This window comes from Brachycentrus maculatus, unplaced genomic scaffold (assembly GCF_059751285.1).
Source record: "Brachycentrus maculatus isolate JH-2025_06_01 unplaced genomic scaffold, ASM5975128v1 h1tg000240l, whole genome shotgun sequence".
NCBI lineage: Eukaryota > Metazoa > Arthropoda > Insecta > Trichoptera > Brachycentridae > Brachycentrus > Brachycentrus maculatus.
The window spans coordinates 1,429,519-1,452,737 of NW_028280991.1; the positions used below are offsets into that span (position 1 = coordinate 1,429,519).

A 23,219-nucleotide genomic window follows, 5' to 3' on the forward strand; every position below is an offset into this window, starting at 1 on the left:
TTTCTTCAAAATGCAAAAACAACATTTTCTGCCCTTTAGCGGGTAAATATTAAGTTAAAAATATGCCTCTTTTGCTGGGATATAGTACATTTTTCTAGGCATTCCGAATACACGCACAACTGAAAATTGACGATTTTTGATTTATGACGTTCTTGAAAGGAGTGAGCGATGTGTCAAACATTTTGTGTAGTTTTAAGTGTGTAAATGGTGCTATGGTGGTGAAGAGTGGTATTGTTTGCATGCTGTGGTAGTGATTGTCCTGACGAAGAGACGGGTACGTCTCGAAACCGGTAGACATAAAAATCTCGGTAAGTGGTTATATACTATATTATTAAAATTTAAAAAAAATATAGATACAAATAAACTGTTTGCTGTGGTCCCGTGGTTAGTGTCGCGGACTCCTGTGTCAGGGTTTCCGGTTTCGAACCCACTGTACCACAATTGGATGCTGATTTTTAATAATGAGCCGCTTAAGCTCACAGAAATAGTATGAAATTGAAGTATTTTTGTAAATAATAAAAACACAAATTTTTATCTTTTCTTTAAAAAAAACAATCGAAACCTTCAATGTCATGTAACTAAAAAAAACTATCTGACCATCACGCTGCTTCTTCACAGGAGTAGGCAGAAAGAATAGAATGCCACACCAATCATGTATGTCATTTAACGTGAGTGAAATATAATTAAAATATGAATTTTTTGAACAATTTTCTTTTTACAAATATTCATTCAGTATATTTGTAAAAAGAAAGTATTGCCTTTGAGTATCCAAATATATATTTTGCTAAATTACTTACACTCATTTCACTCTCATAAATTAAAATTATTACACCTTGTTCCATATAAAGGCCAAATTATGAATTATCTTGAAAATTTAGAAATACAAAAAAACCTGAATTCTAATAATAATTTATTAAATAATATATTGTTTCAAAATTCTTCGCCATTGCTTTCAATTTTTCCTTTGTTTTCAAACTCCGTTCCTTGACTAACCCCTTCCCCTTACTTTCCCCTCTCCTTATTTATAGAACAATTTTATATTTTATATTTTAGTTATTATACAGACCTGAATGATGGAAGTTTAACTTCTGAAACATGTAGTCTATAATAAAACTCAAGTGGTAAAAAACGAAGTGTTTTCTTTAATTATTACTTACATTTAATATCTACAAGTATGTCATCTATGAAGTTTCCACCAAAAAATAATTAAAATATTAATTTTTTTAGAATTTTCAGAAATCTTGAGAGAAATTTACCCCATACAAATAAATACAATGTATTATTAATTAAATTACAATGTATAAAATAATAGGCACCTTGCACTAAACATTGTTTAATGAAAAATAATAACGTTGAATTGTATTGAAATATCCCCACTTTCTTGTAATCACTTCTTAACAAAACTTAAGCTTGGTATTTTCGCGTGTGTTCAAACTACTTGCAACTAGTTGAAACTGCATATTATCAAATGTAGGTTTATAGTAGATACTTAGACATAACATAGCTTTTCCTGGTATTAGAGTATTAAAATTGTTAACTAAACCTAAATGATGTGACGAATCAAACTTCCTGGATTAATATATTATTAACTTTGAAATAAATTGGAAACATCTTCCGGGAAAAATAGTACGATAACGGAAAATGTATGATCTCTTCCATTAAATTATTATCATAGGCTACCTAACACAAAAAGGTCTTACAGTATTTTCGATACAAAACTTTGTAGTTGTACACACAACATGGTATTCACTGCAAGCCAGAATAAAAAATATCATTTTTTTTAAATATTCTTTGCGATTTTGTGGAGATGCCAAATAGTATAAAAATCACATTATTTTGAGTGTGTCCAAATTTTTTCCGAAATTTGAGCAGGGTGGTTGCCAATTATGGATAGAATAGTGAATGTTACACGTGTATAAAGTGGTCACTTAAACCAGCCTATGATAGGCCGTAAGTCCTGTAAATATCCTCAAAATCTTTCTATTCATCTCTGTTGAGATATCAATATAAACAAATCCTTTAAACTGTTTGTCGAGCTAAGAACTGCGTTTTTAAATAAATTATCAATTTATCGCTTATGTGATACTTTTGTAAATTAATAAGTTCACATTGTGAAAATTTTAAGTTTTAAAAACAGCTATATGGAACCTAAAGGTTTTTTATTTTATATAAATAACTTAACTATCATATAAAATGAGCATCGAATGATTTTCTCAAAATACTTGTAAAATGGTAAACATTACGATCCCATTATTTTTTGACATCTCATCAAAGATGAAGATAAATTCTAAAAGAAAGTCTGGGCATTTACGGGGCTGACGACCGTCATAGGCTGGTTAAAGCAATCACTTTACACACGTGTAACATTCACCAATTCTACCCATTATTGACAACCATATATATGAACTAATTTAGAAAAATTGTTCTTCCAGACTTCCATATCTTTGATGAGATGTCAAAAACTTCATCTTTGATGAGATGTCAAAAACTTCATCTTTGATGAGATTTCAAAAACTTCATCTTTGATGAGATGTCAAAAAATAATATGAATAATAACACTTCCAAAATATTTTTTTATAATCCCACATTATTCTTCTAATGAAGTGACTTTTGGCTGATTGAAGACTTGAGTGAAAATCATATAATTTTTTTAAAATATTTTTTGTTGCAACGTCGGATCTTATAAATCAAGTTTGCAAAGTAATTTGTGTGAAGGGGATCGGTTTGCTATATAATTAGTACCGACACACGAGGTGCGGTCCAAATAAGTAGCAATATAATTTGCGATTTAAGCCTTAATTCCTTCCTTCATATTTGTGGTAAAGCAGCTAATAAAAATGTTGGTGAGGAAATTACCGTTTCGGTCTTCCTCGGTCACGCGACTTCTTCACAATGTTGAGAGGGAAAGAAATATGCATAACCTTTTTTTTATTGAATTTTTTTAAACAATTAAATTTAAATTTAAATTAATAATACACAAGGAGTAATTTTTAAAAATATATATTCTTTGGTATGGAGTCTAGGTAGGGGTGAGTCTTATATGTTTTTTTTTTTAATTTTAGTTTTAAAGATTATATAATTTTCTATAGATTTTAAGTTATCCGAAAGTTTATTTTAAAAAAAAATTACCTACGTACGTATAATAGTTTAATGCTGCTATTGTTATACATCATATATACAATCAAGGGTTACGTGAAATTTGTACTTCAGTCATTTTTTCTTTAAAAGTTTGTAAGATAGAGGCTTTATTAAAAATTTCTTCAACTGTTGGTACATTAAGTTCTTTGAATACAAGTTTTGAATAACCTAAATCAGTATCGTATGTAGATACGTGATAAATCTTTAAAAAAATATTTATGCTAATTCTTCGCCTCCGCAGTGTAATGATCAGTACGCTTGGCTACCGTAGGTATTGGAAGTTCCGGGTTCGATTCCCAGAGGGGAGAGGGTAAATTAACGTAAGTGCTTTTTTTACCGTAATATTTCGTTGTCGTACTGGAGAAAGTGACCAACTACCAAAACGTAAAATGTTCAGAAGGGCCATTTAAGTCACTTTTGCTTGGCAAGAAAATAAGCATCAATGCAGTTAGTCATTTTTAACAAGTCAATATATTATACTTCCAAGTTTAAAATCCTTTGCGATTTTTTCAGGGCAATATTGAGCTAGTAAAATATCAAATAGTTAATGATCACGTTTTTGTAAAACAATGCACTTGATCACGTTCTCCTGTATGACTACGATTTCAATATTACCCTGAAGAGGAGGGCTGATCACCTTTTCTTCATCTGTTAACGAACAAGATAACACAGCGTTTATATGACGTTGTGCCCTGTGCATCATCGGATGCGGATAAGGGGTTGAAGGAGAAGAATTTCAATTAAAATAAAAAAAATACCGTTCAAATATTTTAAATATATTTAAATCTTTGCAAGTACAAAAATACGGATTAATTCCCTTCCCATAAATTTGTTCGTCTCCGCGTAAAATCTAAAACATCTTATTTTAATATTTAAAATATTTATTTTTTGGTCAGTCGTTTTTACAAAATGTTAGTTCATAACTACTCACTGAGATTTTGGTCTACCAGTTTCGAGAGATCATAATAATATTAATTTTCACTTCTTGATCCTAAAAATAATGCGTACTTCTCCAGAACTCGAAGCTGGGACGTTTGGGCGGACGTAGTTTGGGTACTAAAGATCATGTAATACAGTGATTACATTAAATAGAGAGTAATAAGTGGTAGAGCAGTGGGCCGGATAAAGTTATTATATGAAATGGTTCACCATTCTTCTTCGTTTAACTCCAATGGTCTTCTATTGTATTTTATTAGTTTTTCATTACATTTGCCAACACCTGTTTACTCATATATTCTACCGCCATCCTTTAAAATACTTACAAATGTTATTAATAATATATTAATTGTTTTGATTTTTAATATTATAAAGTCATCGGACCTTTTTTCTCTTAAAATTCCTTTCAACAAGAAACATTTCAATAATCCATTGATTTCAGAAATGCTTTCACAATGAAATCGGACAATAAAGCGGAAAATTCAGTTTTTTGTTTAGCTCCAAGATAATACGATATTTTATTGTATCCTGCAGCTTCCTTTTGGTGCGGAACAAAGGACCTTATTGGGTGCACTTGAGTTTATAATAGTGCAGTTCTCGAGATGAGAAATATCGCATCGGAGTGCTAATGATGGTGCAGTGTGCACTCACCTGCCGTAATTCATGAGCTGGCCTTGGAGTCCTGACTTATTACATAAGGTAAATGCATCTATCTCTTCTGGGGGGTCCGAAAACCCTAAAAAATTATAACATTGTTTCCTTATTGCTAACGTATTACGTATATCGGACCATTTAATACTATATTATTACGTTATATTTTTTTCCAATATATACGAAACCCAAATGGGTTAATATATAACTTAAAAAAACATTTGTTTTTGGGTCTCGAATAAAAAATAACGTTATTTTTTTAATAAACCGTAATATCGAGAATCTAGCGCCATCTTTGTTCAGTTTCTCGGAAAATTGTGTCTATTAATTTAACGCAATTAGCCTTCTCGTCGTCGAATCGGCTTCCTGGAAAATGGACAATCGTGAATATTGCCCTCCAGCGAGACCAATCGAAGAAAAACTACATTTAGAAGTCATTTCCTGTTTTTCAGTCTTCAAAAGCAGAGGAAACCTGGGACAAATAACAATTACAAGTAACATTTTTTAAAGTACATACTTACAACATAAATGCTATTTTCATGCGATCCAGTTACGCAAAGGGTATTTTTTGTCACTTCATAACCCAGTAAATTATGAAAATTCTTCATTCATTTATCAATTAACTGTATAGACCGCAATACATATAATTATAAGATAATTTTGATTACGACATTAACTTTAACACAATAAAGAATATATAAAAATTCAACAACTAATAAATAATTGAAAACATTTTGAGTGTGTTCAAATACTAAGTCAGCCCCGTAAATGCCCAGACTTCCATATTCTTCTTCATCTTTGATGAGATGTCAAAAAATAATCAATAATTGTATATTGACCTACTTTTTGTTAATTTTCTTAAAAAGGAATTACAAAATATAATTAATTGTTTTAATTTTTAACCCGATTTAAATTAATGAGGTTGCGATACGTAGAGACCGTTGTAACTTTTTTAAAGTTAAAATTAATTTAGATTACATGATATCTGATTTAGTGAGCCGTTAACAGAACGTGAACATGATATCAAATCAATCAATAGTTGTTCTGGGGAGCTTAGTTATGTAAGGTCAAAGACTGATTACGTGTTTAAATAAACGTTCATAGTTTCTGAAATAATGTTTGTTTTTAAATTTAAAAAATTTTATAAAAAAAAATTACGAATGATTTTATTTATAGTTAAAAGTTAATGAATGTAGATTTTTTTAAACATTAAAATATAAACATAAAACACTTATTTAATACCACATATTTGATGAATAATGTACACATGACTAGTTTCGAGAACTACAGATATTATCATTAACAGGTGAAAATAAAAACTTTTAAATAACGTGACATTACTAATGATTTAATTCGTTTTTACGTTTAAAACTCAAAAAAGTGATCTTATACTAGTGTTGTATTTTCATACTTAAATAAAATTATTGCACAGTTATTGCCAAATTAATTAATAATATTCTTTAAACATTGTATGTATAACATCTCATAATTGTGTTCGAAGAATGAATAAAATCCCAAAGATGGATGTTCATATCCCTTGGATTATGTGGCAAACTGGTAAAAAGAGACCTTCAATATTCATTACGTATTAAAATATTTGCTTCATCATTATTCTTTAAACCACACAAGACATTTATTTAAAAAGGTAAATTAAAAAAAATACTCATGCTATTTTGTAAAGACCATAAATATTTTTTTTAAACTTACTTCATTTTTTAAAACACCAAAATTCATCCAATGTGTACTTAAATAGATTGATATATTTGTCTATTCATGACTGTGATTACACTGGTGTGACTATATTGTAGGAGAAGCGTGACGGAAGAGGCCGATTAGACCGGAATAATGAAAATGTCACAACACGCGTCTCTGCCAAACATCAGTCTGATCACTCTTATTGATTTACGTTTACACTATTTTTGTTGCGTCTATAAAAAAAAACTACGTTTCGAGAAATAAATATACCAAGGAGAATTGATTTTTTAAATAAGAAATGAAAATATATTATTTATTCTAATAATATAATTTCATAAGTGATTTTTTCACTGTAATATTCATTCAATATTACCCTGAACTGGTACCTGAAGCGGAAGGCTGATCACCTTTCCGTCATGTGTAAACGATCAAGATAACACTGCGTTTATATGACGCAGTGCCCTATGCACCATTGGGTGCGGATAAGGGTTTTATTTTTTTATTCTAATATTATGTAATGCTGACAAAATCACTTTAAGGTACAAAAAAAAACATTTAAAATATCATGTTTAACAGTAGGCGTTACTTTATCATAATTCAAACGTTAATATGTGATTTTATAAAAATATTAAACACTTATTTTTTTATTTTAACTTCTTATATAGAATTGATGTATATTGCCGGGCTTACTTACTTTCAACCAACTAAAACTGTATAAATATAGCATTTCTATTTTGCTGTTAGAATCAAAGTCTTAGTATAGTTGCCTTCAAGAAACTAAGCTATACAAAGGAGGAGAATATGGATTTTTTTGTGATTCAAGTGAAAAAGGTGATCGCTGAACTCAGCCGATGCCAAGTCGTAAAGACGTTGTGAGTGCTCAAATATTGTTATATTACCTTCTCACAAATTTCTTCATCCATGTGAGACAATTATAATAAATCTTGATTTCAATCCCTCGCGAGATAAATCGAATATTTGTGTTCTCGTTGAGAAAGTTTTATTTTAAATTTTAAGAATTTATTTAATTTAAGTGTCCGTAGTAATGTGATCGATAAAAATCATTAAATATTTTTTTGTAAAATACAGCGTTTTCAAATTTTTAAAAGCTCATAACTTATTTTAGACCACAACAAACACATTTATGTATGTATGGTATTATGCAATCCATCTGGTGAAAATTAATCATTTTAAATGAAATATGTCATGAAGATAAAAATATTGAAACAAAAAAAGCATTCAAAAAATATGAAACACTTTGATTCTGATGTATTTTTTTGATTAAAGGTAAATTCACAACATTTTGAATGTGTCTAAATACTTGATCACAAATCTAGGTTTTCTATACATAGGAGTTATTATTATTTTTTTCACATCTCAGCATGGATAAATAATAATATGAAAGTCACAATTTACAAGGCTTATAATCAGTGTTTGATTTTCACCTTTAAAATATAAATATATTTCATCTCACCAATAGATGTCTCTAGTGAAGTTCCAGTGATTCAAGAACAATGTTTCAAATTGGTTCATATATATAGAACTTTCAAATTTTTTAGTTTTGTGGTTGTCAATAATGGGTAGAATTGGTGAATGTTACACGTGTGTAAAGTGATCACTTAAACCAGCCTATGACGGTCGTCAGCCCCGTAAATGCCCAGACCTCCATATTCTTCTCCATCTTTGATAAGATGTCAAAAAATAATATGTAAAATATTAATAATGGAGTTCTATAAATTAAGCTCGAAATCAATCAAAACCTTCCATATTCTTCTTCATCTATGTTGAGATGTCATAGGAGTGCCTACATTAACGATTCAATCCAATGTTCACAAGCGTCAGTCAGTCGAAGTCACTTTCTAGTTCCTACTCGGGACGTGACAAAATAATCGTAAATCCATTGTATTTAATTCAGATTTAATTAAATAAAGGAGCACAAAGGGGCCGGATTTCCCTGGCCGTGGCGGACTTTGGGAACACAAAACACGAAACGCGCCGCCAACAGAAAAACTTCTCGCCGCGCGCTAATGGATTGGTCACCGGACTGATCGATTTGTCGCAATTGGATTGGAAATTATCGAGTACACGGACTCAAAGCTTGAGCAATTGATCCGTTTTGATTGAATTATATCTACTTGAGAAACCGAAACCAACAGAAATATCGGAATCTCTCGTTATCCACGCATTTTTATCAGCTATTTTGATTATAGAAACGTGGCTGCCAAATGATAACTCAAAATTTGATCCTGAATTTAGAGCTTTGGTATTTAATGTCATTTTTAGTATTGCAGAACAATCACTTGAATTTTTATCTCTCACCCAATAAAAGTCACCTTTTCATACATCTCAACATACATGAAGAAGAATATGGGTATTTACAGGGCGACAAATTTCGGATATTGTATAAAAAATTGAGTAATGTGGTTGCCAATCTTGGCTAGAATAGTGAATGTTACACGTGTATTATAAGTGATTACTTACACTGGCCTGTGACATTTCGTAAGCCCTGCTAAAATACCTAGACTTCCAAATTCTTCCTCAACTATGCTGAGATGTAAATTTTAAAAAATATAGCCCCTATTTGAACAAATGCCAGATTTGAGAACAAAGATTTCGACACTTTCAAAATATTGGGATGTTATTTTTACACGATAATTAATTCAGATTTCGCGTGTATTTCTAGTACTTAACAACGGAATCAAACCAAAATTTTGCCAAAATCTTTCATAATTCATAAATATGAATTATGCATATAAAGCAATAATTTCTATCCATGGTTTCATTTTACGCTACATTTAGCGTTTCACCAAAACTTATTGTATTCTATTTATTAAGTGAAATATGAAAATAATTATACAAATCGCACGATAATCAAGTGTGATTATGACATGAATACTAATTATTTATTTTGTAGATTTTATTTCACTATCGTCCTACTTAGTAAAATGATTTAAATGTTCATATCACTAACACCCTCTTAAAACCAATCGAACTAAATAACAGTAACCCCGTTTCTCAGCGTACATACCTCTCTTACATTATTTCATCTAACAAATTACCCTTGCGTCATCTGTATCGGAATGCCATCAGTGGAAACATTTCAGTAGTTACCTGTGAGAAACTTTAGATATGGATTGGTAATTGATTAGGTACCGCGGGAAAAAAGACTTACGTCTTAAAGCAAGAAACATCTTAATCCAAGATTTCATTTAGTCATTATTTAGTTCACGATTTATTTAGAGTCGTTGGATTTAAAGCGTGATTCGGGATTCATCTCAGTAATGGAGACGTACTTGTTCGGGTTATATGGTGAAATGTACAGTTCACGTGTTACTAATTCACTACATGCAATGCAACGGTCATCATTTTTTTGTTATCTGAATAATTGTATTTTTGTTGTTTTTGGGAAAATGGATTTACAGACCCGTGAAATGATGACATTGCAGCATCTCATGTTTTTTTACCCTTATCTGAACTTAGGTGGTACAAAGGTCACTGAATTTGATTAACGCAGCGCTTGCTAAATCAATACTTATATGAAGGTAAGGTTTTTTGATAACGAGGGGGGGGGGTAATATTTTACGGAATGCATATTTCTAAAAATAAATCACTTTAAATTGAATTAGCTCACGACATTAGCGCTTTATAAAAAAGGAAATTAATGAAGAATAGCAGGGAGAAAAAGAAGAATTATATTCGTAATAACGTATGTAACTGGTCACTTCTAATTTGAAAGAGTGTCTTGAATCAATTAATATATTTGTTGATATTTAAATGTTCTTTTAACATAATTGATAACTTACTAACTAACCATCACGCCACTTCTCCGCAGGGGTAGGCAGAGAGAATAGAAAGCTAGACCAATCTGTCATCGAAAACAATCTTCGCCTCTTCCATATTTATGCATCTCCTCATACATATCCGCCAATTTTTCCCATTTTTGACCACTTTAAAATAATTTAAATAATCCAAAGATATATTCTACACTTTCGTGTATGAAGGAAATTAATTTTTATATTACATATTTTATTCCTATCTTGTTATTAAAATTAAAACATGCATACATATTTTGTACATTATATTTCGGTGTCTTTTCCATCGTGTGTGTTATGTTGAATTAACTGAATACACAAGTGGCGTGTTTTACAACATAACAAACATTTATCCCTCTCACAAATTAATTTACGTGAAACCGAAGCACTTGAAATATTCCAAATCTTGTGTGGCGTACTTTGAGCGTATTCATCTGGGATGGAGCGAGCTGACCGAGTGAGTATAGGGGATATGCGAGGAATGTAGAATGGTTCAAATATTTCTCATGCAATCACATGTCGTACAGTAGGAGCACAAAGATGCTGATGATAAGTAGTCATCTCCGTTGACTAATGGTTCACTGCCGGGGATATTCGAATACCTGAAAAAATGTATATCGATTTGATTTGTCTTTCAAGAAATATAGGTAGGTACTGTGTTTCGATTTTAATATTTTTATTGTTAATACAACGATCAATGTTTCAAAAAGTATATCACCGTCATTAATTAAGTAAATATTAGGTACATCAAAAAATCTCATTATGGTTACGCTTTGTCTCACCAAAAAAGCGACTAGGCTCTTGTGCTTGGAGAGGGACTTGCACTGAATATGTATTTATTGAACTAATTAATGACACGATACAATATTTTTTCGTATTTTTTTGGACAGATTATAGTTTTGAGTTTATATTTTATGCTGGCATTTCTTGGTGAAACTGTATTTTACATAGTAAAACAATAATTTTATCGTTTGTTACACTTTTCACAACATTTTGAGTGCGTCCAAATTCACAAATCTGAATTTCACATAGGAGTTATTTTACATTTCGACATCTCAACATAGATGAAGAAGAATATAGAGGTCTGGGCATCTACAGGGTTTACGACCCGTCATAGGCTGGTTAAATAAAAGGGTTGTTGTGAACTCCATCACGGAACGTCATGAGATGGATCATATAAGTATGACTTGCAAAATTTGAGTTCCAAAGTGTAGTTGTCAATACTGCTTAGAATAGTAAATGTCAATAGTGAGAACTTCACTAGCCTATGACAGGTCGTAAGCTCTGTAAATGTCCAGACTTTCATATTTTACTTCATCTTTGCTGAGATGTCAAAATCCTAAAATTACTTGAATAATCCCAAATAAATATTATTATTTTTTATTTTTTTGTTGTTTTATTATATTTTATATTATAATTATCGAATCAGGTTGTTTCTTTATCTAACTCTGCGTGGTGGTTACTAGTTAGTTGTTTTTAATTATAACCGACTAAAATAATATATTTGGTGATTTTAAGGTATATTTGAATATTTTTTCAATCATGAAAAAGTAATGATTATCACGGAAAAAGTGCCAAAAGCACGGCGCTGTAGTGCTTTGTGAGTCTTTTAATCAGGCATCAGACAATCATCAGGTTGGTCATCAAAGCCGGCAATGCCGTTCGAGGAGTCCTCGAGGCCTTTATTCAATTCAATGGGAGGGTAATGCTTAGACCACTCGACTTGCCGCAAAGGCCCCCTACAAGGCGCGGGGGGAGCAGGCGAGCAGGGGTGATCCAGCCCCCCGCTGGCGCTGCCACAGCTACGGGGGTGAGTGCCAATAGTAATGACAAACTCTCCGTATTCGGCGACATTCTCTACAAAATATTCAATAAATCACTCCCCTTATCATTCATCGCTCACTTTGTGTAATACCACTTTAATAGTTCAAGAGTTATATTACCTTTATAAAATAAAACTACTTTTTTTAGTTATTTATTTTATAAAGTTTATAAAATGTGCCAAAGTATTTGCGAAAAACATCCAAGAAAAGTTATATTACCATATCACAAAGTTAACAATGCTTTTAATATACGAAATATATTCAGTAAATTTTATCTCGACGGTCTTTTTTATTTGGTTTTAACATTGCTCTGGAGTAACCAATGGATTTCTTAAACTATAATATATATTTCAAATTAAAATCATCTTCAATAAGTTTATTTGTCTGTCAACCGCCATGAAGGATTCTGTTTTCATTTATTATTATTTTAATTTTTAAATTGATTTAATAATGTATATTTACCATATATACGAGTATTACGAGAAAAACTTGGCAAGATCAAACATTTCAAATACTTGAAAGTGGTCAAGTAAAGAGTCAAAATAATCGGCGGATTTGTATAATATAAGCAGATGCTTAAATGTAGAAGTGGCAAAGATTGTTTGCAATGACAAAATAGGTGTGGCGCTCTATTTAATCGCCCATATTCAGTAAATTGATATGGTAGTACATAAAATATTATTAACTAAAGTTATTTTTACGTAAACAAATATTACATCTGTAATTTTCTTTCGCACTCAAAAATTGTATTTGCATTTACGCCATGTTAATGTGATAACATAAATATGTGTATATATATGTGTATATACACTCAATACTCATTGTACTCGATCATCGTTTTTAGTCAATTCAAGCAATGAAATGGCTAGATAATTATTTGGGATGATCCCCAATACCTTTTGTCGAAAATCGCCCCTAGTGCCCATTGTAGCCGACCTACTTACCCCTCTACATGAAATAATATAAAATACTACACGGGCATCTCTTTGTACTGTGATTGATTTGGGGTGACACCCCTAAAAAGAACGCAAATGATTTTAGGTTTACATATTTTAAAACTCTTGATATCGATTATTTGCTGAAAAGAACATTTTGTTGCATAGAAATAACTATTAAATCTGTTGTACATATGAATAATAAGTAAGAAGAAATAAATCCTTAAAAATACGTCATTATATTTCCATACATATGTATATAAAATATTAGAAGTATCCAGGTTCAAATAAAGAGAGATGGTTAAATTTATCTAATTTGATTAAATAATTCGACATAGATTCGTCACATTTAAGTTTTGATTGGTAAATGCGTATCACAGGATTTTAAGAGATAAGGGTATTTACCAAGTAAAACTTTGAATGAAAATGGATAGATATTACTTTATGGTCACTGCTGAATCAATTAATTAAAATAGTTCATAAATTCATCTTTTAAAAAAATTATCTTCTCCGAAAATTCATTGAATACACGTTAACTGAATGCTATTTTCATTCAAAAATGAATTTATAATAAATATATAAATCCCAAAATTACTTGAATCCCAAATAAGTAATAATATTTTTTCATGGAAAATATTGAATGTAAATAAGGGAAATATGACGTTTGTATTAACTGGAAAATCCATTAAATCAAGATTTCCACCCATCGCAGTAATTCTATTGTCATATTATTTTTTGACATCTCATCAAAGATGAAGAAGAATATGGAAGTCTGGGCATTTACGGGGCTGACGACCATCATAGGCTGGTTTAAGTAATCACTTTACACCGTGTAACATTCACCGATTCTACCCATTATTGACAACTACACTACTCTAATTCTTGGAAGTTCTATATATACGAAGCAATTTTGAAACATTGTTCTTGAATCACTAGGACTTCACTGGAGACATCTATTGGTGAGATGATTATATTCCATATTCTTCTTCATCTTTGATGAGATGTCAATAAGAGAATAACTCCTGTAATTGGAGATAATCCAGATTTTGTGAACAATCATTTGGACACACTCAAAATGTTGTATTCACGATGCACATAATACACATATATTATCGAACCAACAAAAGAAAGCCAATAGATGCGTCCTTTACGTTTTCCCATCATATAATTCAACAAATGTCAAATGACCATGTGCCCTCCAAAATTTAACCCTCGTCTGTCTCACGAACAAAGGCCATTCATCTCTGGTCTCGTGTGAGGAGTGGTCATCAAGCAAAGTGCTGACTTCTCTCCTGCCAATCAGACAAATTGGACCTGTCATTTGTAGATAGAGGTCTTCAAAGAAGTCCATACATCTTCCACTCATCAAAGGTACTCATTATGTAAGCCAGTGACCAATAAAAGGCAAGGATTGTGACCTTTAGCCAGACGTCGACTCCTCCTTTTGATTGAAGTAGAAAAGCAATCACTTAAGACGCGTATTCACGGATAGGTAGTAAGGTATAAAAGTAAGATACGCTTTATCTAATACGATTAAGTCATACTAATCCTTTTTTGTAATAACGTCGTCTATGTTTGAGAAAGAAAAACTTAAAACGTAATGTTTATTACGCTCGATATTGATTATATTGAAAAACATATATTTTGTACTTTAAAGCATTGTTTACTTTCTGGTATGGTAATATAACATTTTGCTTATCATTCATCGTGCGCTTTGTGTAATACCACTTAAAACTAACTACTTGACTGTCAACGAAAAAAACCATTCCATCATCACGTCTAGAGTTGACCTGATGATAGAATTGTTATTCTGAAACCGGTAGTTTTTTAGGTAGTAAAGAAGAGTTTTCAAGTTGTTTTACATAAACTGAACGATGAATGAAAAGAAGAGTGTTAAATTGAAGATATTGTACATTTTGACATCTCAACATAGATGAAGAAGAATATGGAAGTCTGGGTGTTTTCAGGGCTTTTTAATTGTCGTAGGCTGTACTAATGACAGGAAATAAACCACGTTTACATAAAAATGCATGTTAACTAATGTCTACTACTACTACTCCTACCATCACCCCGTTTCCCCGCAAGGGTAGGCAGAAAGGATGGAACGCCACACTCTTCTGTCCTGACAAACACTCTTCGCCTCCTTCACATCCATACATCTAGTCATACATGCCCTCCGATTACGCAGACTTTTGACACCACCAGATTTTAGGTTCTGATTGATCTGATCGTGCCAAGACTTATGTCAAAATGTAAAAATAACTCCGAAGTAGAGAGACCCAGATTTCTGAAAAAGGATTTAGCCACATCCAAAAATGTTGTTAAGGCCCAGTATTCGTTAAATCGACTTAATTTTCTCTAAATCCAGGTAACATTTTATTGTTCAATTTATTTTTTTCATCAAACACCGTTTTTGCACTGAAAAAATAAGTTTTAATAATAAAATAAGTTTTAAAAATAAGTTAATCGTATGGTTTTGAAAAAAAAGGGTTATTGAAAGGTATGGAGTGAAGAGACGTGTGACCTCTCCAGTGGTCAGCCGGTGATCGAATTATAGTGCTTGCGAAAATCCCCTTAAGAAAATATTATATTTCTATATTCCAAATAACTATAAGTTACAGGGCACCGTGCATTATTTCGAAATTCGATTTTACTTTTGCAAAATTTCCGAATACCTGTTTATTTTTTCAAATATATTTATATGTTTACCAGTAATGAACAAGCCTTTTACGATATCATTTACAAAACTTTTTACTAAGGACGCCTACATTAATTTGTTACCGAAGGACAGGCGTATGTTTTTGCTTCACGAATTTTCCTTTGAACGCCCACGTTTTGTAAATTCAAAAGACGAATTAATACCGCATTTATGGTTTATGGATTCTCAAATTGGGGAATGAATTGAAAATAATTGGCAGTTTTTACAGAGTTTGGCGGCAAAGCGTCTTTTGGAATTAATAAGGGTTTATTTTTGAACAAATAATCCTACACGGTGGATTTATTTATTGTTTTCAATGCGTCAATAAAAACGAGCATTCGAATGACATTTTGGAGTTGATTATTTCAATATTTGTTTTAATGAAACTGTAAAAATGTAAAAAAAAGAAACAATAATGTATTTTAATTTATTTCTTTATTATTTTTATGTACAAACAACCATTTTTTACCCCACATATTACTTTTTTGTTAATTCTGTGCATTGAATTAACATTTCAACGTAGTCTAAGTATTTGTCTGAGCCATCTGTGGTTGGTTTGGGAAAGCTTTTATTTAGCAGAGACCCTTATTAAGATTTATTCTAGATCCAAACCGGATTAATTTACATACTAAAAATATGCCTGATACCAGGATTTTCATTTTTAATGCTATATGATCAGTTATTTTATTCACAAGATTTTTGGGTGTATTCTAATCCTTATTCACAAATCTGGCTTTTTTAGCTTTGGAGATAATTTTAAATTTTAACATCTTAACAAAGATGAATGTTCAATAATGTAGAAACGATAAAATGTAAAAATAACCATAAGTGGAGAAACCCAGATTTGTGAACAAGAATTCTGAACCAAAAATGTTGTGTTTTTAATAAACATTGAAAAATAATAATAAAATAATTTATAATGTATTTAATAATTTTATTTTATTAAGTTTTGATTTGAAACTATTCCATTTCAATGATTATTTACAATATTATATAATGTGTGCCTTTTACTAATTTATATTTCAATTAAATAATGTCACTATCGCGAAAACTAAGAAGAAATAATATAATCTTACACGAACTTTATTAACAAAATGAAGTTGTTAATTGGTATTCCGCAGCAGACAAAATCATAAGTACGTGAATACGTGATTAGAAATCTTTCCATCTTGCCACCAGAGGCGCTAGTATAGTAAAAGGCTTTAGCGCGGGAAAGGCTCTTCCCGCCACACTACCGCCGGAAGTAGACTACACCGTAACGACGCGATAAAACTCTTGAAAATATTACAATTTAAAACCAGTGTATTTGAGTATAACAATAAAATAGATCCATTTTAAAAAGTGCACGTTTCATACCCAATAAGCAGTATTTATAACATTTATTTATGAAGATATAATTCCAAGATTTTGTTATCAGTGCAATTTTTTACAAAATCAAGCTAATACGTACATATTACCATAATCCTGATAAAGTTATTGCCGAAGAGGTATATTTTAATTTGCTTTGGTAGTGATCTTTAACAAAATAACAAACTGATGGTGTAAGTTAACGTTTTGTAATACAAATTATGTAAAAATTTACATGTTTATTCGTTATTCAATCAAAAATACACCCTAATTAAAAAATAAATAAAAATGTGTGCGACATGTTAAATTTTATCTTCTTGTCTTTGTTTATAAAATAAAATGTTTTTAAAAGTGTGTTCCTAAAATTACACTTCGTACTGAGATTTAATTCATCTTGTTATCACTATTTAATTATCACCAGAAGTGGTGAATTTAAAAACAAATACTTACTTGTTTTTTTACATGTTAATATGTTAATATTGAGATTTAAAAAATCCTTCGTTTAAAGTTAAACACTCTTTAATTATTATACGAGTAAAAATGTAAACATCCCGAAAAATGAAGAATGAAAAACTCTCATAAGTTTATTCGTATTTTATAATTAAATAACAAATCATAGCTGATTTGGAAAATCCGTTTTATATTTCTTTTGTTAGGCACGTATATTTTTTGAAAGAGTGCTTTTAATTTCAATGCTATTTATTTTAAATTTAAAAAAAAAATTGATTCGAAAATAATATAATCAATCTATTTTGTATATAAGTTAAAAGGTTCGTTAGTGTATGCTTAAATCCCTTATCTTTAAACATGCTAGGGTAGTTGTGAATTTCAGTTGCGCAAGCGCCATCTAGCGAGGGGTGAATTGGCTTTTTGCAGTATTCACGGACCACTATAAAAATCTCTTTATTATTTAGGAATCATCTGGAATGAAAATGGAGTGCAATAATTGAAATTTTGCTGAAATTCTTCAGCTTAAAAATATTGCTTTGTTTTAAAATCACTTCAAATATTTTATTATAACTTAATTATAATGTCAACAGGTTTAGAAGCTAACCGTTTCTTTATCAAGATTTTAAAACAAAGTTATATTTTAATTATAAAATGTAAAATCACGATGTTAGAGCTTCAAATATAGTTTATACAAATAATACCTTTGTTAATTTTCAATGAATTCGAAACGATACACATATGTAAGCATACCTTGATTTTTTTAACGTATTTTTACTTCTTTTGACAACACTAAAAAGCAAAACATTTCTCAAATATACATAAGTACTGAACTCATATTATATTCGTTTCAAATTGAATAATTTTTTAGGGAGAATTAAAACAAGATGTCAGAATGATACTGATTGGAATCCTAAAGCATGCAGTCTTATGTGATATTATAGGGATATATGAATACTTTTTAAGTATTTATTAGGTAGATAATAAATAAATAGTAAATTACCATAAAGATTATTTTATTAATTTGCAAGTAGATTTTCAAAAAAAAATATATTTTAAAAATTCCTTTCTGTTTACCAACATTCAAACAAAGTTTCTTAAAATTTAATTCAATTTAAGATGTTTTCCTAATGAAAAATGATTATCATGACAACATATTGCATGAATTAAAGATGGGTTTAATTTTTTTTTTAAATATATTTATCGACATGTCCAAAAAGTTATCGTAAAATTGAGAGTAAATTTAAGATCTTTTCCAAGGGGAAAACGATTATCACGACAATGTATTGTATAAATTAAAAATGGGTTTTAGATTTTTGTTTATTAAGTCGCTGTGTTCGATGATTGCGAAAATGAACCCCTAAATTGAACACCCACGGACACTGAATACAGGGTACAATGCGCGGGAAACGCGAGAGACGCAGGGGGAGGTCCGGAGGTGGGGCTAGTAGGACGGACGGTTTTTTCTTCGCCTTTTTGCCTTAGTATTATTGTTCGCGCCGAGCCAAACAAGAGGTCCCTGATCGCTACTAGCGCAGCGCCCATACTGAGCACAAAGGCAGTACATTGAGCGAGAGCGAGAACTCGTACACGAATTCTAAGCTCCGTCGAGTTAGGCAGATCGAGTCGGACGGAAAATCTTACAACAACAAAACCCCTACATAAAACAATTATATTTTTTTGAAATATTTTTAGTAGCATAAAAATTGACGTTTGATAAGCGTCAAAAAGTGCAAAAAATTAAATTAATTCGTTCAAACAAAAACTTACAAAAATAAAATAACGAGTTAAGTTATATTTTCAAGTGTTTATTAATTTATAAAAAAAACGTACTTTTAAAACAAAATGATTGAAAAATTAGCAAGGATATTTTTTTAATACAGATGGTTCAATTGTTTGGTGATAACGTGGTGTTTAAATAAAAAACATAATTCTTTTTTTTGCAATGTGTTATTTAGGAATGATAAATTTTAAAAATTCAAACTTTAAAAGTGTGTTTAACTGAAGTGAAGAGTGTAGTGGAATTATGTGGTGGAAATATGTACCACCAGCGCCATCTGTAAAGCAGAAAAGGAAGTGAGGAAACAGGATGCTGTATTGGCTTCTCTTCATAGCAGTCATATCCTTACAGATACTGACTCCTTCTGGGTATGATTATGAATATTTTATTTTATTTGTTATATTATTCCATTTCATAATGTTTTATAATTATATCAATAATTTGGAAGAACATATATCGTGTGTCAGCATTCAGTGGTTTCAAAGGGGACTATATTTAATTACTTTAGTGTTAGTCTAATCCGAAATTATAGAAGTATAGTCATATACAAAAAGTCATTTATTGCTGTTATATGATACATATGTACAAACTAATATTTTATATCGTGATTTTTAATATATTACTTTTCAACTGGCACCAAAAGCTTAAAAAAGATAAACTCACCCTTACATAATTTACCATCAAGATATAGGTACGTTGCTTAGTGCAGTATCCATTCGGTTAGGGTCAAATAATAACGAGAAGAATATATGTATGTATGTTAGGTGTATGCATGATAAGGATTATATTTTATCTTTACTCGCTAAAAAATACACAAAATATTAGCTAGGATTGCCGTTAAGTTGATTGTGGTTTAAAAAGTCTTAAAACTGTTATTTAATACTTCTTAGGAAAACTGATGTTTATTATTTTTACGGAATTTATTTAAAATTCATAGATTATTAATTAAATTAATTTAAAATGTTTTTACATTTAAGCCAATTTTGTACATATTGAATTTATTTGTTGAAAAACTAAATTATCTCGTTAAATAATAATTTATGTATATTACTGTTATTATAAATTTACGAAAATCAAGATAAATCTCTTTTGATTTATTTTATACAGGTTTATATATGTACGGATAGTGAATTAAGAAAATGAATTGAATACATATAATTTTGTATTTACCTTATTGTGAATCTTCTTAAAATACATTGTTATAGTTGGCGATCAAATACAGAACCTCTGATCTACCCTCTATTATGTTTACAGCCATATCTTACACTAGCGCAAAAAAGTCGTAGTAAGGATCAAAAATATTCAAGTTACAATGTGATAAAATCAGTGATCTCACTGACGAAAATGTCAACACAAGTACCGTTAAAGCTAACAACGTTAATATTTCAAATCGGTGAATTACTGTGACTCATATAAGCCATATTTTAAGAAGATCCATCTTACGTATTTGTTATTGTTGATGGTCATAGAATTCGTCACAGACCAAGGCTAAATCGGCAATCTAAAGGTGAGATCACGTCCTCGCTCGAGATGTTGCTGAACTTCCAATGAGACAAAACTGAAGAATGATCTCAACATTACTTTATATTTTATAGGATCATCGTGAGATTTAAATGGAACGTAGTTTTATGGAAACTATTTCACAATCGTAAATGTAGCTCACACGTTTATGTGATTCATGAACGAGTAATTCTTTTATTTGACAAAGGTTTGTGAAACAAAAGTGTATTTCGCTGATAAAATTATACCCAGAAAAATATCTTTACATGGTTTTATTTGTCATTACATTTGTATTAGAAATAGTTAATTGAGGTTTAACTTTAATTGTGGCAAATGAGGTTTAACAAAATATATAATTATTATCAAATATTTTCTAAGATATTTTTCTTTGTAGGTACAGGCCTAAGAGAGATCGGATGAATGAAATGATTTGAATAAATAGTATTTGTTTTATTGTACATAAAATATTTACCATTGGCCATGGCCCATCAATAAAAACCGTGAGACGATCGACCAGAGAAACGGTTATTTTCTACGTATGTTAATTGGATAAGAGTGTTTTCAATTTTCTCTACGCATTATTTACTGACTTGTAGTCGGCCCTTAAGCTAGCGTATAGATGAGCCACATGTACTTATATTTACATGGGCCTATTTTTTATATATAGGTACCGTACAAGCTACATTTCAAATCTTACTCTGATGTTAATCAGATAAGGTTGGGAAGTAAATTATTTCATAAAAAAATGTTTTCTTTTTTATCCTTAGAAAAGCTTAAATACAATTTAAGATACGAGAATATATTGCTTAATATATATATTAACATCTAGTATTTTATAACAATAAATTTATCCTTTTATCAACACAATTCATAGTCTTTCCTTGAAACAATTTTTTCTTATTTTTGCAAATTTAATCTTCGTTCTCAATATTCTTTCAATCTTAGTTCACTCAAAATCCTAATATTACAGAACTCATAAGTATTTACGTGATTCTTCTTCTTTTAAAACGATCTGAAAGAAGTTTTCTACTGTTGTTTTCCACGAATCTTAAACAACCCTATCGAAATTAATTCAGAATGGATTCGAAATATATGATTTATGTCATTGAATATGATTTATTTAACTATGTGATCAAACATTTTAGGGTGCTTCGTTACAGGCAATACTTATGTAATTTTCATATAACATGTAATATAACTAATATTTTTATCTTAATTTGAGCTTTATTATTCACTCTTAAAAGCAGACTTTTCGTCCTGATGGCGCTTTTACCGCCATATTTTGGCATTTAATCTTCTATCCATTTTTTTTATTTTTGTATAACGTTGATATGCCAAATAATATCTTCGTATGATATTATTATTTTACGATATATGCGTTTTTAACACTTACTCTAGGCAACTAGAAACTGCTAAAATGCGAATGCTTAGATGGTCAGCTGGAGTGTCCCTTAGAGACAAAATCGCATTCGTGAAAGATTGAGTGTAACAGGCATCAATAGTAAGGTAGAGGGAAAACAATTGAGATGGTATGGGTACATAGGACGCAAAGAACCTGAACATATTGTAAACCAGCCAATTGCCATGGATCTTCCTCGAAAGACATACAGAGGACAAAAAAATTAATGAACGAGATAGAGAGATAACTCGATTCGAAGGCATGGCCATGATAGGAAAAGACTTACAACCTGAGGACGAGAAGAGCTGAACCCAACAGTCTACGAAGAAGATAAGTTGGGATGGAGCTAGGAAGAAGGCGATACACGCGTTTTTTATGAATTACCTAGTAGAACAGACACTTCACGTGCTTTTGAGAGAGGTAAATATAATGCTTTGATTACAATTTTCATAATTAACATGGTGTCACCGAACTAGGAGTGAGTTTCATAAAAGCGTGTTCCTTGTATTCAATTATTTAGTACGGTGCATGCTCTAGCACAATATTGGTATTAATAATTGTACGTTTATACGCAATCAGCCAGAGGGCATTGTTGATTATGCACATTTATTCAAATTTCTCTTTGATGTACACATCTTGTTTCGAGATGGGGAGACAATGGAAGGGTAAATTTTAATATACAGGCTGAACGCCAAACCGACGCTCGAGCTATCTGATTTGTTATGCGAGGGGATATTGAAAATAACTTTGCATTATGAAATATTGTACGCTAATTGCTATCACTGTACTTTAAATGTAATTCATCATGTCACGTTTGTTATGATGTTATGGACAATGAAATCGAAGAAAAGCATTTTACGGCAATTTAATACATAATATTTACTGTGACTCAGGCTGGTTAATTGGAAAATAAATAAAATAAAATTAACATATTTCTAATAGATTTTATTTTCACAGTAATTAAGAATTAAAGAAAATATTACAAATCTAAATATTACAAATCCATTGCGATCTAAAATATTAAAAATTCCATGTTACAGCGACTGTCAAGAAGCACT

At 30.6% G+C, this 23,219-nt stretch overlaps 1 protein-coding gene across 2 annotated transcripts in view; it reads left to right on the plus strand.

Moving 5' to 3' along the window:
- LOC148306481 (protein Wnt-10a-like) overlaps positions 1–23,219 on the plus strand; it is a 78,758-nt gene that overhangs the window by 11,854 nt on the left and 43,685 nt on the right. Inside the window, exon 1 of one of the 2 annotated variants that reach the window (XM_088264925.1) lies at positions 18,988–19,630. The exons of the other annotated variant lie outside the window; for it this stretch is intronic. Within the exon in view, the coding sequence (XP_088121051.1) occupies positions 19,572–19,630 (59 nt within the window). The 5' untranslated portion in view covers positions 18,988–19,571. Of the gene's footprint in view, positions 1–18,987; positions 19,631–23,219 lie in introns of those variants that run through there. 2 annotated transcript variants of the gene reach the window in all.